This window comes from Lepisosteus platostomus, chromosome 15 (assembly GCF_059453375.1).
Source record: "Lepisosteus platostomus isolate fLepPlt1 chromosome 15, fLepPlt1.hap1, whole genome shotgun sequence".
NCBI lineage: Eukaryota > Metazoa > Chordata > Actinopteri > Semionotiformes > Lepisosteidae > Lepisosteus > Lepisosteus platostomus.
This window is the reverse complement of record NC_142625.1, coordinates 15,866,598-15,883,905: the sequence shown is the minus strand read 5'-3', so window position 1 is coordinate 15,883,905 and position 17,308 is coordinate 15,866,598. Positions and strand designations below refer to the sequence as shown.

At 42.9% G+C, this 17,308-nt stretch overlaps 2 protein-coding genes across 10 annotated transcripts; both read left to right on the top strand.

The window, feature by feature from the left end:
• Positions 1–693: 693 nt before the first annotated feature.
• On the top strand, positions 694–6,903 carry ube2v1 (ubiquitin-conjugating enzyme E2 variant 1). The gene is made up of 4 exons (XM_088607574.1): positions 694–850; positions 3,276–3,424; positions 4,448–4,573; positions 6,024–6,903. Exons 1-4 carry the CDS (start codon positions 769–771, stop codon positions 6,168–6,170), a joined length of 504 nt encoding a protein of 167 aa, XP_088463700.1. The 5' UTR covers positions 694–768; the 3' UTR covers positions 6,171–6,903.
• Positions 6,904–7,048: 145 nt separating this feature from the next.
• On the top strand, positions 7,049–16,570 carry slc52a3-1 (solute carrier family 52 member 3-1). Of its 9 annotated transcripts, none has more exons than XM_088607569.1 (7): positions 7,049–8,693; positions 10,365–10,516; positions 11,121–11,183; positions 11,775–11,846; positions 13,096–14,225; positions 14,848–14,971; positions 15,675–16,570. In XM_088607569.1, the coding sequence occupies exons 5-7, from the start codon at positions 13,186–13,188 to the stop codon at positions 15,885–15,887; spliced, it is 1,377 nt and encodes a 458-aa protein (XP_088463695.1). In that variant the 5' UTR covers positions 7,049–8,693; positions 10,365–10,516; positions 11,121–11,183; positions 11,775–11,846; positions 13,096–13,185; the 3' UTR covers positions 15,888–16,570. The 9 variants fall into 9 exon arrangements, with proteins under 9 accessions (XP_088463695.1, XP_088463692.1, XP_088463693.1 ...); XM_088607566.1 differs by having other exon boundaries at positions 11,100–11,145; XM_088607567.1 differs by having other exon boundaries at positions 11,100–11,183.
• Positions 16,571–17,308: the final 738 nt, after the last annotated feature.

Sequence of the window (17,308 nt, the reverse complement as noted above, 5' to 3'; positions counted from 1 at the left end):
GGATGTTTTGCTGGACTGATTTTTTTTTTACCCTGCTTGTTCTGCAGAAGCAGCAGACTTCATCTCTTAAGGGTATTGAATAGTATTTGTGCCCTTTTCACACACGCCATCTGTGAATTTACCTTGGGTTTGCTTATGGCAGTTTACAGCTAACTCATTTTCGGTGTAATGCTTTTTTTTTTAAAAAAACTTATCACGAGCCCTGCAGACACAGCACCCACTATTAAAAAAACGTTATTTGTAACGCTATCTTTTGCTGATAACTTGATGCTCACGATTGTTGTGTTAAAATCGTTTAACTTATTGAGGCTGCCCTTAATGTACTTAATTTTCCAATATCTTTATTTCATATCCATCCATGCATTGTTAGAAAAGCCGCTTAATTTGATAATTTAATAACAGCGTGTTGCATTTATGGATTTTCTTACTTTTTGCAAGCGTGCCATATGCTGTTGCATATCAGACACATGCATTATTTATTTTGTTTCCTGTAAGGGAACTTCCTCTTTTAGTAAAAAGAAGCAGACGCAGCAAAGTAATACACATTAACACGGTACTTGTTTTAGATTTCTGCTTCATTGCGGGTCTCTGGTTTCTAGGCTACACTGATTTAACACATGTCCTCTCGGCGCTTTTAAACGAGAAGCTGAAGTCCAGCAGTTCATCGCCGCGTCTAGAATCCACCTGCTACACGGATAATGCGGCGCTTTGCGGCGGCGTCTTCTGCATTCTGTGCGCGTTCACAGAGCCTTCGCGCGTGCACAAGCGATGAATTTTCCCGGCCACCGGCGCATGGCAGCGTGCGCGTTCCCGACAGGCAACGACAATATGGCGGCGGCCGCCGGATCGGGTAAGTTAGTCTTGCTATCAGATAAATACATTTTGAAACGCGACCTAAGGTGTTCGATCAAAGAGGAAAAGGCGCGTTGAGAATGTCGGGTGCCTTTATCTCCAGTTTGTATGTTAACAATAAAGGTGATACTGGAAAAAACAAACAAACTAATGAGCATATCTCCATCATTTAGCGGAGCCGGCCAGCAATGTGGAAGCAGACTGGCGATCGAGCTTTTTTAATGAAACGCTGTGTCTGCAGTAGCAGCTGAAAACTGCAACATCATTCAACAGATACGTGGGATACGTAAAAAATACTGGAAAATGTAACCTAACAGAAATTTAGTTATCAACCTGTAAGTGCTCCGAGGCGTGTCATTCTCAAACATGGTTTAAAACGAGAGTTACGGAGACCCATAACAGGTTTAGCTGGTTGACACAGCATAAAATGGTAGCTGTCTCTTCGCATTTGGCAAGATAAGTGCCGGATGTTATCTGTGTGTTTAATCAAGTATTTAAAAAACAAAGCAAAGATCAGCTTATTCCAGTTCGCTATGTCGCCGGCAGGGCTAAACCTGTTTCCTGTAAAATACACATATGAATGTATACAACAGCATGAAATGAAGTCCTGTTTTAGGAGAATGTCGTAGAATCGAAATCGACCATTGATGTTCTGCAGGTATAGATGATGCCACCAACTCGTACGGAAAGTGCTGTAGACCTGGCGATTTGAACTATTCATGTGTAAAAAAGCAAAACCACTTAAATCTCATTTACCCTTGTTTGTTTCTCTGCAGCATCTCGATGTTTTCTCAGTGGCATATCCATATTACCCCTTTGTAAATTAGACTTTTTAAATATTTCATCCACACATATATTTTCTGTAAGAATGGAAATATGGCACTTACAGTCTGTCACACTCCTGCTGGGTTTGTCAGTCCACTTGTGCAATGCTGCAGAGTGATGTTTCTTACTGTCAGTAGGATGTTGTGTCAGGCAGCTGTGCTCAGTGTGTTGTGTCAGGCACATTTTCAGTGTGGATGGAAGATTAGAAATAGCAGGTGTAAATCACTTGTCACTTGAATTACCTGATTGTATGTATCCTTAATCGCCTTGGAATTGTACCCCATAACACATCTATCTGGGTTCAAACTCCTTCATCTAATTCAAGGACATGGGGAAGCTGGAGCCTGTCTCGGCAAGCAACCAGGGTGCTTCCTGGACGGGACACCAGTCCATCACAGTGCACACAGACACAGACACAGATACAGACACCACACGCTCACACCAGGACCAGTGTTCCCAGAAGCTTATTAACCTACAGTTTTTCCTACAGTCTTTGGACTGTGGGAGTAAATTGGAGCACCCGTAGCAAACCCAAGCAAACCAAAGGAGAACATACAAACTCCACACAGACAGCACTCAAACTCAAAACAAAAGGACCCTCAACACGAGCCCAGGCTAAGTGCTGAGGGTTGTACAGCTTCATTGAGCAGTGAGTCAGAGCATACAATTTGAGTTTTAGCCGAGGCAAGACCATTTTGGGCAAATCTGAGTTCAGGATCTTCACTCAGTGTTGAGTCTGATAAGATATCGCATTGAGAGTCATGGCTTACTTATGACGACACTAGCTTGTGCTTAAGGCAGTGGTTCCTGACCGCAGTGCTCCCTTGCACAGCGGTGTATCATAGTGAAACATGTCACATCCTTCACTTTCAGCCTCCTACACTACGTACTGCATCATAGGCTTGTACTGGTTGCCTTGCGATATAGTAAACTGAGATTACCTGGGCTCTCTCCAGGCTTTGTTGTGGATGTGCATTTTCTAAAAACCAGGCATACATGGTTACCATCCGTGTGAATTCCTGCAAGTCTTAGAAATCTGGAAAAATCATATGACTAAAATGAAATCTGAAACTTACCTGATATTCTGATTGCTGTTAACCTAACAATTTCCTGTGCAGTTGCTTTTCAAGAATAACCAAGCAAGCACGTGACATGACTTCCTAATCCTACTACCTACTATCCTAATCTCTTTTCCAAAACAAACAAAGTTTTGCATAAATTGTGCTTCTAGGTGTGGTTTGGATACAGCCTAATGTTTGTTAATTGTAGGAGGGGTGAGTCCCGCAAATATATTATTCAAAGGAACACTTTAAGGTTAATTCCATGCTGAAAAGAGAAGATGAGAAACATCTGAAGAAGGCTCCACAGCCGAAATGTTGTGTGTCTTCTCTTTTCAGCATGGAATAAACCTTTACTTGTTCCATTGCAGTCTACGCATGCTGACGCAGCTCCGTACTTGATCTGGATTATTCATACTGGAACACCTCAGACTGGGGGAAAAGGCTGGACACCTCTGGCCTGAGGACTCCTGTGCTGTAGGGCTGGGAGGGTCTGTGCTCTGGTGTGATTCTGCAGCAATGTCTCTTCTCTGTCTACAGGCGTGAAGGTTCCTCGTAACTTCCGGCTGCTGGAGGAGTTGGAGGAAGGGCAGAAGGGCGTGGGGGATGGGACAGTGAGCTGGGGGCTGGAGGACGACGAAGACATGACCCTGACGCGCTGGAGGGGGATGATCATCGGGCCGCCCAGGGTGAGGAGGACTGTAGATCTGCTACAGGCCGCCATGGGCTTTGGAGTGACCACAGGTCACATTCAGCATCCTCTTCTTCCATATATATATCTCATTATCATCCACCCTTTTCAGTTAACTCCTGGGTGAAGGTGTCCGCTCCACAGATCACTCTAGCTCATCGCACTTGTGTCACTCCCACAGACGTCTTCATTTCAGCTTCCTCCTCTCACAAGGACATAGCCTGCGTTCAGGTTTAGGAAGTGTAAAGAGGACAGAGCCACAGGGCGGAGGCGAAGAGAAATGTAGCTCCACCTCCAACTAGCTCCACCTGTGCACAGCCTTTCCTATAAAAGCCATACGGAAGAACAGGGAAGTGTCCAGTTAGACCCTCACGATTTGTTTCCAGAGTGAGTCAGGGTGAGATTTCACACATATCTTAAAGAAAACTAGACTGGGGTAAAAATAGCTGACAGGCTTCGGCAGGGTGTGGGTTTTCCTCAATTACTAATGGGGAAAGCAGGGACCTAGGTGAGCGTTTTTAGGGACCTGCATTACGGTGGAAAGATTAAAGTACATTGGTGTGTTCCAGGAACCATCTAGGCTCCTCGATAGGGAGAGTTTATGTTCAGATTTCTCTTACCACACTACCAGTCAAGGGCAGGATCTGTTACCACATCCTGTGGATCCTTTCTTTTGCGATCCAGTTCAGAATTTCCTCACTAAACAGGATCCCTTCATGTCTGTACAAAGTGGTTCTTACTATTAATTTGGATGCCACTTTATCTGAAGAGGCTTAAAACCCATATTGGAGCACTCATCGACTGGGATTAGCTTTTCCCAATCTTTCGGCCATGAGTCAGGAACCCGAGCTAGTATCATGCCCTGTCGCTTGTCTGTATGACACTCAGACATTGATTTGAAAGTCCCAGATGTTCCCATAACCATCAGGCACCTGAGTTTAGCTGCCTTGAGGAAAGAGAGGGACGTTTGAACCCCCCAAACCTGCGACTTGCACTCACTACGTCTTGCATGTCATTGCAGACAATCTACGAGAACAGGATGTACAGCCTAAAAGTGGAATGTGGGCCCAGATACCCCGAGACACCTCCCTTTGTCAGATTTGTGACCAAGATTAATCTGAACGGTGTGCACAACTCCAGTGGTGTGGTGAGTAACCCCTTGAATGAATAACTAGAAGGTTTCATGATTGTATTTCATCCAAAATGACTTTTGTGAAAGAAGCCTTCATCTCATTTTTTTCAGTTTATTTAAAAAGGAAGATAAAAGGGGGTAGATTGGATTTCTAGATATACATTGTGTGTCTTTATGAAGGTTTAATGACTCGGGGAAATCAGTGTTTCTTGAGGAAGATCAATTTCTCTAGATACAAGTAGGGCTGGGCGATATGGCCAGAAACATTATCACGATAAAAATTTTCATATCAGTCGATACCGATAATTATCCCGGTAAATGTCAAATCATGATTTCTTTCAAGTTTAAAGGCAGATTTTTTCTCCTGAGTGAAATTTGAAGAAACCAGACAGTTAATTGGTAAATTAAACAACTCTTTATTTTAAGAACACAACAAACACTTGCCAAACAGCAGAAACATTAAACAAATCTGTTAGCTGCCCGGTCTGCAACGTGCACCCGCACTCGCGCAGTATTTTGTGTGCATGCGCATATCACGCGCAAAGCATAAACATATATATCGGACATTTATCGAACTTTTGTTAAAATTATATCGAGGAAAATCATATCACGATAATGATCATTATCGAATTATTGCCCAGCTCTAGATACAAGGAAAGAAAAATGATCCATCCTTTGAGTTGCTTTCCCTGCTTTGTGTATTTGCAGGAATACACCTGTATGTATTTTTGCTTTGCAACATGGCCTGTCACCATCCAGAACACTGATAATCACAGTAGACCTGGAGAACAAAGGTTTTCACTAGATCAAGAAACAAAAATTGGAAATGACTCAATTTAATATTTTGCTTCACTTGTTAGCAGCACATTTAGAAAACCAAACCTCAGATGGATTTTTCTAACTGTTTAGCCAAGAGATATTCACAAGCCTCTTGCTTTCAGTGTAATAGGGCTGCTTCTCCTCACCGGACATTTTGTTGCCTCATTCTGAATTGCACTGCGCATATTAGGAAATTGCATTTATTTGGAGATGTAAATTGGTAGTTTTGCACATTACTGTGTACATTTTAGTGTCAGTGTACCACTAAATGTGGTTTGAAATGCACTCATTTTTGTGTGGTTTGAAATGCTGATTCTTCCTAAATCCGAAAGATAAAAATAGCATTGCAGTTCCCCTTTAAATAAACCCTGGCACAATTAAGTCAGATCATTATTTTGTTGGAGTCCACGTGTACAATGAATGTGTTTCAACTGATTGCAAAATAAATGCCCCAGTCTTTGAGAGGTCCCACAGTTTTGTTAGTGCAGTTCTAAGGGGGGTGAGTACTCTTTACACACACTGCATCTGCTAAGCACCAAATGGGTTCGATAGGCAGAACGGCCTGCTCTTGTTCGTGCCTGCTCTTTTTGCCGGCCTGGCCAGAGCGCGTCTCAGGCGTCCTCATGGTGCTCTGCTCATCCCTCAGGTGGACACACGGGCCGTGTCTGCCTTGGCCAAGTGGCAGAACTCCTACAGCATCCGAGTGGTCCTGCAGGAGCTGCGGAGGCTCATGATGTGCAAGGAGAACATGAAGCTGCCCCAGCCGCCCGAGGGCCAGGTCTACAGCAACTGATCGCCGGCTTCCTGGCGTTTCCCGCTCCGCCAGCCCGCTCAACCTCCCCTGCCTCCCTGCTCCCCCCTGGCAACTGGCCGCTATGCCTACCCCTCTCTCTGACTCTGAAGGACACCCCTCTCCTCCCCAGAGCTCTCGCTGGAAAGAGGGACACATGCCTGCCATCAACAATCAGACTCCACAGCACAGCCCCTTCAAATACTGTACATCTTACTAATCTTTTTTTTTTAATTCTATGTTTATTATAATTATTATTTGTTATAAATGCAGGTTGTAAAATAACATAAATCTTGTTACTGTGTGTCATATCGCGTGTCTGCTGTATTTGTCCTCAGAATGCCACAATCTGTTCCTGTCACGCTGGCTTACTGCCAGGGAAGGCAACGGAGGTACAGCTGGGTCAGGTGGGGGTTACGGTATTTTGCGCACCAAGTAATTTGAAAATGCTATTTATATCTCGACTTGGGCCTCGCTTGCAAAGACTTGTAAAGAGAGGAGTCTCTTTCACAGGCTCTTGGATAATTCAACTGAGTCCATAATTCAAGGGAAAGTGACTGCAGTCGTAGAAAAATGTTTTTTTTCTTACTGGTGTATATTTAAACCTCAGAAATTGGATGTCTTTGCCTGCTTAAATTCGAAGAATAAAAACTAAATTCTAAATTGTGCATCCCAACTCCCCCCCCCCCCCCCTTCCCCCAGAACCAGTAAAGTTTTATTCTTTTTTTAATTCTCATTATTGTGTGTCATCTGTACATTGTGAATGAGGGGGTTTTCTGTCATTATTAAGGTGTTTATAAAGCAAGCTGATCTTTATCGTTAATATAGTGGACAGTGGGGCAGGAGAGGCGTGGTGTTCACATAAAACGAGACCGCAGGGAACACACTCCCTTCGATAGTGACAGTTCACACGAGAGCGCTACATCAGCTCGGTGTGACACAGCAGAGGCTAGTGTGAATTTTCCTCTGGGCACAGAAGATGCCAGTGTTGTTCTTGGCCCTGGAATCCTGTGTCACATCGTCCTGTCTGTAAGAGAAACAAATTTCATTGACCTGCAGTGCACAGGTTTCAGTCTAGTTTGAACTTCAAAAAGCAGTTCTGTTGACGTGAGTGCTCTAGGCTGAATTTTAATTCTGGTGAGATGTCTCAGCCTCAGTACTTCCGACTGTGAAAGCATGACTGAAGAGCACCGAGTCCTCTGAATAGTATGGTTGAGTTACAGTTGGGTTGGTATGGAGTGCAAACCTCTTCTCCTTTGCTAAGGCTGGGTTTGCTGCCAAATTACTGTCCCTCACGCAAGAGGGTTTGATTGGACGGCCGTACCTGTAGCTGATCTTGTTCCTTGTTAATGTAAAATGCTAAAGTTACGACACATTGCTCTTGACTGCACAGCCAATATCCAAATATTTTGGCATGGTCTCAACTAGATTAATCCTCTGAGCAGTTCACCTTGAAATGTCTTGGCTATTTTTGTTGGTTTAGGGTAACTTTGGACCCTGGTTGTTACTTCAGAAAATAGTTCTTATGCCTTGCAGCTTGGGTTATGGGGGCCTGCCTAGTAATAATTTCTTGCATTTATTAAGTATTTTTTTTATTTCAGAGTGCTTTTTATAAAGTAGGTGACCCTCTGAGCATGTGAAGTAGCTATTAGGTGACAGATATTTTTGTTTCAGATGAACTGTTGGAAGTACCAGCCGGTTTATCCTGTTTGGAAATTTCTAGGAAAGGTAATATTGTTATATAATATAGTTTGCTGGCTTCCTTTACTGTGAAAGGGTTTTGTGATATCTAGACAACAGACATTTTTTATTGAAGTGGGTAGGATATTGCTATTTAGGGAAATGCAGACAGTTGCAAGAAATGTGTATAGGCCACTGGTGTTCCCCCTTTCCCCCAGATAGTTGCTTTCAAGAGTTTCTGTTGTAAAAATCTGCTTTGCTTGAGATAATGTTCTTCGGTACCTGCATGATGCAGAAGGTCAAGCTCACACAGTTTTCTGTCTCTGCTCCATTTTGTGTTAAATGGTTTTTTGTTTATTCCTTGTGTAGGCTGCTCATTTTAACAAGACAGACATCTTTCTGTTTGTGTCGTGATGAATGGTAGTGACAGTCTCTACGGGGTGACCAGTCCAGCGCTGATCCGAGTTGTCTTTCCTGATTACATTAGCGCAGAGTCCAGAATGTCAGAGATTTTGCTTGTTTCCTGGAAGCAGTTTTCCTGCAGGAATTATTTCCAGAAGAGTTTTAGAATCACAGGATGCAAGACCCTTGAAGGCCAGTTATGTCATGATCACATGATAAACTAATGTAATAACTCTTGACACGGTGATCATTTGTATATGCTCTAGTAGATGCTATTTAATGACAACTGTTGCCCTCTGCTGACTGCCTCTGGCATCGACAAAGGGTCGTTTTGTTGTTAAGATCAGAGTCCCGACCAGCTACGAGACAGTTGGTTTAGGAAGATCTAGGCTCTTGAAGACGCATATATTCTTCACAGCAAGTGACGTTTCTGACCGTATCTGGGTGAGTGAGGAAAAAAAACATCCCCTCTGTTTGCACTGTTTCAAAACAATTTACTGTTTATTTATAGTCTAGTAGGCTTTTGAGTTAGATAAGTTGTTTGACCTCTGAATGGCTGTATTTTTTAGAAAGCTCCTCCTGTGATTTTGGTCAGATTGATTCTAAAGGCTTAAACTGCATTATGGGTCATTTGTTGCAGCTGTGGAATTTCTAGACGTTTTTAACATCTATTCAAACTAATAATAAGAAGCAGTTATTTTCTTAACATGAAACTCTTATAACTAAAGTATAAGCAGCATTTCAGTTCTTTACAAGGGTTTTTAGTAGGTGATTCAATTTGGTAAAAACACTCAGCTTATTTTGGTTTATTACGAAAACCTTTTGGCTGCGAGATCTTCGTTAATTATTTAGTGGCTTGTTTTCTTTCAGTTAAACTTCCTGGTTTTTCTTTTTGGAGAGCAGCACAATAGAGAATGTGGGAGATTGATATATTGATTCCAAATGACTCTAGAATTTGTCAAAACAAGGGTCTCAACCTTGACAGTATGTGCACTTTTCACATTTTCTTGACATATATTTAATGTGAAGAAAATGTGAAAAGTGCTTTCCCCTTCAGTGGAAAGCTGACTTCATGCATAGCTGTAGTGTTTCCTTTCACATGAGAGGAATGAGGTACTGTTAGTCATTGTGTGCACTCTGAAGCCATTGCTCAATGGTTTTGCTTCCTGCTCCGAAAAACAAAATTGCACAGTCAGCCGAGTCCACTCTGAATGTTTTTTGGCTCAGAATTTCCTATCCCTTGGGACACACGGCAGTCCCCAACTGAAAAAGCCATTTTCACTGCATTATGCATTAGTATAGGGACTCTGCAGACACTTGCTAAAACTGTTATGTCTTTTTAGAAAGATGCAGTATTAAACAACTGAAATTGAAAAGCAATGAGGTAAACTAAATTAAATCAGACTCAAGTATTTTGAAAATAGTTTTAGAGTATACTTACAGTATTCATTCTTACCTGTAGTATAGTTAGTGCTTGTAACTCATGTTTGTGCTTTAGGTAATGTCTGCATCTCTCTAGTGATTACTGTAACTTTGCACTACTGTACCTACGCACAACAGCAAACTGTTTCATTGTTGCTGTTGAAACAAGCCCTCATTGTGTTTCTTGAATGCCCTGCATATTGTTCAGTCTCCTTCATCATCTCATCTACCTCTCCTTCCTGACAGCCCTGTAGCTCTCTAATTAAACAGGTGAAAGGTAAATGTGAAAGCCACTAATGAACATACTGTTCTTTTTAGATTCATTTACAGCTCCTCTGTAGGGTTCTTGCTAAATATAAACCCATGCTGAATGTTTCAATGAACAAAGAGATTATTCATAAACGCATCTGACCTGGAAAGAAGCAAGACCTCAAAAACTATGTGTTTGCCAGCAGACGTTTTGTAACTATGCCATCATACCATCACCAAGGGTGCTGGTGAATTCTCAGTGTAACTGAAAGACCGGTGGGCCTCCTTAGACAGATCCAGTCCATGACATTAGTCCTCCTCTACAGCGCTTTAGTCAGGAGGAGAGGGACTCGAAGACCCTCCCCACTTTCTGATGGTACGGCCAATTGGGAAGCTCCTTTGTGGATACTGAAAGATGAACTGGCCTATCACTGTGCTTTACAGTAGCATTGGAGGCAAAGAGGGAGGGGCTGCCCACAAGAAAGCTCTCACAAAGTCAGGGAGTCTCTTGAAGAAATGTAAGCTCTGCAAACGGGGGGGAAAGGAAAACAAAGGTCTACACACTATTCAGCCTGTTCCAGGACCCACAGACATCAGTGAGTATACAGATTTCCCATGTATATAGCGTTTTATGGGCTATCTTTATGAAGACACAATGCAGTGCATTACTTAATATGCATTTTCTACTGTATAATGTCTCTTTTGTGGAGGGCAGAGAAGATTGGCTGATGGTGTTTCTTATGGAGATAACTGAATTCTGTTACTTTACAGCAATAATTAAAAGGGTCCTGTTTTCAGTCCTTATATTCCAGGTATATCTGTGTATTGCACTTTTTGTGTGCTGTTTTTCTTTGTTAATACAACTCAGACAACAGTAAAGAACCAGGTGAAGATACTAAGTCTGTGGGAAGAATCAAACGAGCCCCACCTTAAGCAGTCATGGCTATTAATAACTAGGTCATTTTAATAGCTCCTACTGATAATATAGGAAAGCTTTTTTGTTAGCGTTAGTTTATCTGCTTTGCTACAATCTTTCACTGCAAATAAGAACAAGTGCAAGTTCCTAGCAGAATGAGAAACCGTAGCTTGAAAGATGATTAAAGTGGAATAAAAGTGATTGCTCGTTTGAAGCTTGAAGGTTTTCTTTTGTATTTTGTAAACGATGAGGTCCTGTTACAGGTATTCTACTTTCCCTTTAAGAATTATTCACCCCCTGTGCATCAAGGTGAGCACCTCCTGACAAGTTTTGACGATAATAAACAAGTGAGTTTGAAGTGAATGGTAGGCCTTACTCTGATAAATAGGGGTGAATGCCACTTTTAAACTATTTGAGAGAATGCATTTGAGTGTCACTGAAGTCACAAGACCACCTTTAAGTAACACAAAACTATTCAGGGAATTCCATTATTATATGACTACATAGTACACATTTTAGGTGATCACAACCCTATTTCCACATATTTTGCAGCATGAACATCTTGCAGCATGGTTTGTGGTCAGGACAAGATTTTCACAAGTGCCCTTTGTACTGTCCTGGCCTGTCCAAGTGGTGATCAGAGAGTGTTTGATTTGATCTTGGTTTGAGATGCTGTGATTTGAGCACGCCTCAAGCTGAAGTTCACCTGGATCCCGTTCCAGGTGAACAGGGTGCAAGACAGAACTACCACCTTGACAGGACATCCACTGAAGATATATTGTAACATTATAAAAGTTGTGCACCAAAAAAAGCCATTTATCAATTTAGAATTTTAAGAAAAATATTGCAATGTCAAGGTAGCCATAAATCCTCAGCATTCAGTCACAATGTGTAATATTTAGAGGATGTTTAGGGTTTAATCAAAGTGTTCATTTCAGTTCAAGAGCAACTTTAAAATCCTGTCCTGCCTCAAGTATTCTGATGGAGCCAGGAAGACGCCTTCATTCAAGGTATGCAGCTTCAACAAAACCTCCCCTGGGCGCTGAGTTTGGCAAGATTCTGGAAGGAAAGAGCCAGGAACAAGATGTCAGAGGACCGACAGGAGCTGACTAACTTTTAGAACCTGACTGTGTTGTTCTTTAATGTGCAGGGTTTCAAAAAGCAATCGGTCATGTGAAAACAGGTCAAGAATATCCTTATCTCGCTTAATGAGTTACAAATTATGAACATAAAATGGCCTGGTAGTTATCTTGTACACTCCATTAACTGCCACGCAGATAAGACTTTGTCCAGTTTTGCACAACCATCCTTAGGTCTCATGAAATAATGATGTCAGAGTCAGTGTTACAACACCCTACAAAGTAAGCAAATACAGGTACTGTATACCCAGTAACCTACTTGCTGAGTTCTGAGATTGGAAGAGACTATCCGTTATAAGCTCAGGGAACAGATTTCATTCCACTTGTGGATCGGTTCAAGTCTGTAAATTAGCCTCTGCAGGTACTGGAGAACACCACTACATAGAATTTAGCATTACAAACCAAAGCATGAACTGTGTGCTTGCTTAATGGTGAGTTTTAACCTGAAACAAAAATGTTTTGCTCATGCCTGACTTATTTTCACTTTGCTTTTACCCTTCTGTATGGCCAGCAGCCATATCACCCCGCAACTCACAACTGGCAGCCCACTGAAGCTCAGCAGGTGTGAGCCTGGCCTGTACCTGGATGGGGGGACCTCCTGAGAAAAACTAAAGTTGCTGCTGGAAGAGGTGTTAGTGGGGCCAGTAGCTCACCCTGCAGTCTGTGTGTCCTAATGCCGAAGTATAGTGACGGGGACACTATACTGTAAAAAGGCACTGTCCTTCGGATGCTTCGTAAAACTGAGATGCTGACTCTCTGTGGTCATTAAAAATCTCAGGGTGTTTCTCGAAAAGAGTAGGGGTGTTACCCCGGCGTTCTGGCCAAATGTCCCATTGGCCCTTACCAATCATGGCCTCCTAAAATTCCCATCTGTGAATTGGCTTCTTTATCTGTTCTCCTCCCAACTAATAGCTGGTGTGTAGTGAGCATACTGGTGCACTATGGCTGCTGTCGCATCATACAGGTGGGGCTGCACATTGGTGATGGTGGAGGGGAGTCCCCATTACCTGTAAAGGGCTTTGGGTGGAGTGTCCAGAAAAATGCTATATAAGTGTGAGCAATTATAATTATGTTCACTGCCTATGTATAAAACGATTACTTATAGGATTGACTTTTTCAGGTGGCGAGGTTGAATTGGCAGCAGAGCTAAGACCGCAGAAATGAAAAGCAGCTAGGACTTCCTGGGATCTCCACGTCTTCCTTGTCCTCCATGGCGGTGCTTGTCCACTTGCTAGCCTGTGCCTTCGGGCTAGGGTCCTGGGTGGCCATCAATGGCCTGTGGGTGGAGCTGCCCCTGATCGTGAACGAGCTTCCAGAAGGCTGGTACCTACCGTCCTACCTGACTGTCATCATCCAGTTGGCCAACGTGGGGCCTCTGCTGGTCTCTCTGATTTACAAGTTCTCTCCGGGCCGGCTGAAAGAAATCGCCATCATCTACATCATTGTGTCTGTCGGGACCGTCTCGTGTTTCCTGCTGGCCTTGTTCTGGAAGGAGACCTCAGTGGTCATGGGGAGGCTGCACAGCACCGCCTTCCTCATCATCACCTTCTTCCTGTCCTTGGTGGACTGCACCTCCTCTGTCACCTTCCTGCCTTTCATGATGCAGCTGCCGGCCAAGTACGTGACGACATACTTCATCGGGGAAGGCCTGAGCGGTTTTGTGCCTGGGTTGGTGGCTCTGGGCCAGGGTGTAGGCATAGCCAAGTGTGTTAACGTCACCAAGCAGCAGGACAACATTACCGAGGAAGGCACCTTGGATGTACTTCACACTCTCCATCCTGAGTACTTCCCCCCCAACTTCTCCACAGAAGTGTTCTTCTTCTTCTTGACAGCCATGATGGTGGTCTGCCTGTCTGCTTTTGTCTTCCTCAACAGAGTCCCCAGGACCTTTGAGCTCTCCACCGAGAACTTAGTGACAGATTCTGTAGTAACCATCTCGTCTGGCCTGGACAACAGAGTAATGGAAGCCACCGGAGAAGCAGATCCCAGGCCTGTGAATCTTGGAGACCCAGGCGAAAACAATGAGATCTCGCCTGGGACTAGGACGATAAAAGCAAGCCACTCTGTATATGAGTTTGCATTCATTTACTTCCTTGTCCTCTGGGTGAATGCATTGACCAATGGCCTGTTGCCCTCGGTTCAGACTTACTCCTGCATGCCCTATGGGAACATGGCTTATCACCTGTCTGCAACACTGGGATCTATGGCCAACCCTGTTGCGTGCGTCATTGCTATGTTTCTGCCCCGAAGGTGAGTGATCTAATGTATGTATACCCTCAGTTTTGTGGTGTACCAGCTCTTGGAGAGGTGCAGGAAAACATCTGATGTACAGTAGGCATTTTTGGCTCAGATTTGTTACATAAGATAAATACTTGTTGTAATCCCTTGTGATGTGTTTCCTACCCCAATTTGACAGCCAGCCAAACTCCAAGCATGGAACTTTGGAATTAATAGTAAATTCGCTTTCACTGGCAGTAGATGGTAGCGGATTGATATGCTCACAGCCGACTACTGACAACGTGCTTCAGCAATAACATTTCCTCTTATTTCCGGGGTCAAAGTGTAACGATACCATAGAGTTATGGTTTCGATCTAGGATGAACTACACACAAACGGCCAGCAGGGGAAACAACATTACAGAAACCGAAGGCAGAATACCGATGCTGCACAATTCAACGATTTGACCTTATTTAGAGCACATTTGATATGAAAGATGGGAATTTGAAATACGATAAAACAACATAAAACAGTACTGTGTCTCATCAGTACTGTATACAAGAATCTATTGCTCAGAAAACATGTTCTGTCTGTATACACTGGGAATCTGACTGGCTTCTCTGAGATGTGCCCTGTCTCCTTCTGTGTGTGGCAGGTCTCTGGTGCTCCTGGGGGTCCTCTGTCTAGCTGGGACAGGTTTTGGGGCCTACAACATGGCCATGGCAGCCCTGAGTCCCTGCCCATTGCTGCAGGGCACCACTGTGGGAGTTGCTGTAATTGTAAGCAAACTGTTATGGTATCCTGAATGTTTTTTTTTTACTGCTACACATTTCATGTGGCCTCCGTTATGAAGGAATTAGACTGTGGATCTTTAGAAGGTACTTTCCCCAGGATAGTCACTGGGAACCTCCACGCATGAACACACTCCGACTCCAAGATGTAATTGAGTTCAAAGGGATGGATTTCCTAGTATTATGGAAAGGTTTGATGACAAAAAAAATGTAAACAAAACACAAGAAGACATAGCTTTCTTTTCTGATCTGTAAGCACCTAGCCTACAGGCTGAGACAGCTACACTGTTCTCCACATATTTTCCCAGCATAAAACCCCCACACAATAAATACTGACTACACGGTCCATTCAACAATAGCACTACTATGACCAATAATACGAATATCACCAGGACCACTTACACAGTATCATCAGGCCAAGAGATTATCAGCACTAAGATACTAGACAAAACTAGAGGCTTTGTGCTGCCAAATCCCACAACATGGAGCACTGTCTAAATTCTGCACTGCGTATAAGAAGCCAACAACCTATGTGACCAGGAAATGTGTGTTGCTAACTCCCAATGGACGACCCCACAAATATTGCCAATCAAAGCAATAGGTGAACTCTCCCCTGGAAAATATCACAGAGGAAAGCAAATTGTTGGTGTGCGCTGAAAAATCAAAACGTTTTTGTATCTGTCATTCCTAGATCCTCTCCTGGGTACTCTTCGCTGGGACGTTATCCTATGTCAAAGTGATGGTGGGAGTCATACTACGAGATGAGAGCCACAGCGCCCTCGTGTGGTGTGGAGTAGCAGTACAGACAGGATCGATGGTTGGAGCCCTGGTCATGTTCCCACTAGTTAATGTGTTTTACGTGTTCAAGGCAGGGGACATCTGCAATACAAAGTGTTCTTCTTGACAGCAAAGCATGGATAAAATATTTCCTGAGAAAGAAAACACCCCATATTATTATTCTCTTTATTTTTCTTTTCTAAGCCATAAATGAATTACATGAACGTCAGCATCAAAAGAACTGTTGTACCCATTAGTAGAGAATATTCCATATGCAACAGAGGGTGAAGGTGTGTGTTTTTGTGATGGTACTTTAAAACAAATGAGGCAACACAGTTTAAAAAGAAAAGGGCAACTTTCAGGAGGTAGCGTAGCATAGCGAGTATGTTTCTGGACACGTGACTGTGAGGTTGTGGGTTCAAATCCAAGCTGTTGTACCTTGACTGAGGTACTTCACACAGTTGTGTAAATGAGGATGAGTATTTGCTCTGGTTAGGCTCTGTGAGGAAAAGCTGCCCCAGCCAGAGGAGGTGTTATATGCTCTGTTTGCTTAATGGAAATCAAGATAATCTCTGAGCCCCTGAACTGTTGTTGCTTGAATATAGAAATGACTCACCTTCCACTTCACAGTATGTTTTTTCCCCCCATTGTCTTGTACCTGCATCTGTGTGTGTTGTTTACAGTATGACCCATTTTATTAAAATTAGTGAAGTGTTATGATTAATGGATTATTGTAAAAGTAAATAAGTACGGTCCTTAAGTCAAACTGGCACATAAATATGCTAATTAAAGGGTGAAGCTTTCAGTTCACTATGCCTTTGCCATGTTTTGAAGATGCTTGAAGAAGCCCCGCTAGAATAGTTACAGCCCCAAAACGCATTGAGATAGCTTTTGTCTGTGGTCTAATTAGTCATTTTTACATGCACATATTTTGTGAACAAACCTACCCATTTCTATAAGGAAACAAACAATTTTTGAGATTTGGCATCCACTGGAATTCTGTAGTGATTTTAAAGAACCATCTACCCAATCAGATGTTTTGGTAACACTGTTTATATTTTATCTGTCCCAATGTAATTGTGCTTAAAACATCATGGCAAACTGATGCTAGATTGGCACAGCAATGCTTACAGTAATTTCTCCAGATCCACACTGATGTGGCTGTGTGTGGGGAGTAGGTATATACAGTGCCTTGCGAAAGTATTCGGCCCCCTTGAACTTTTCAACCTTTTGCCACATTTCAGGCTTCAAACATAAAGATATAAATTTTTTATTTTATGTGAAGAATCACCAACAAGTGGGACACAATTGTGAAGTGGAACGAAATCTATTGGATTTTTGAAACTTTAACTAATAAAAAAATGAAAAGTGGGGCGTGCAAAATTATTCGGCCCCTTTACTTTCTGTGCAGCAAACTCACTCCAGAAGTTCAGCGAGGATCTCTGAATGATCCAATGTTGTCCTAAATGACTGATGGTGATAAATAGAATCCACCTGTGTGTAATCAAGTCTCTGTATAAATGCACCTGCTCTGTGATAGTCTCAAGT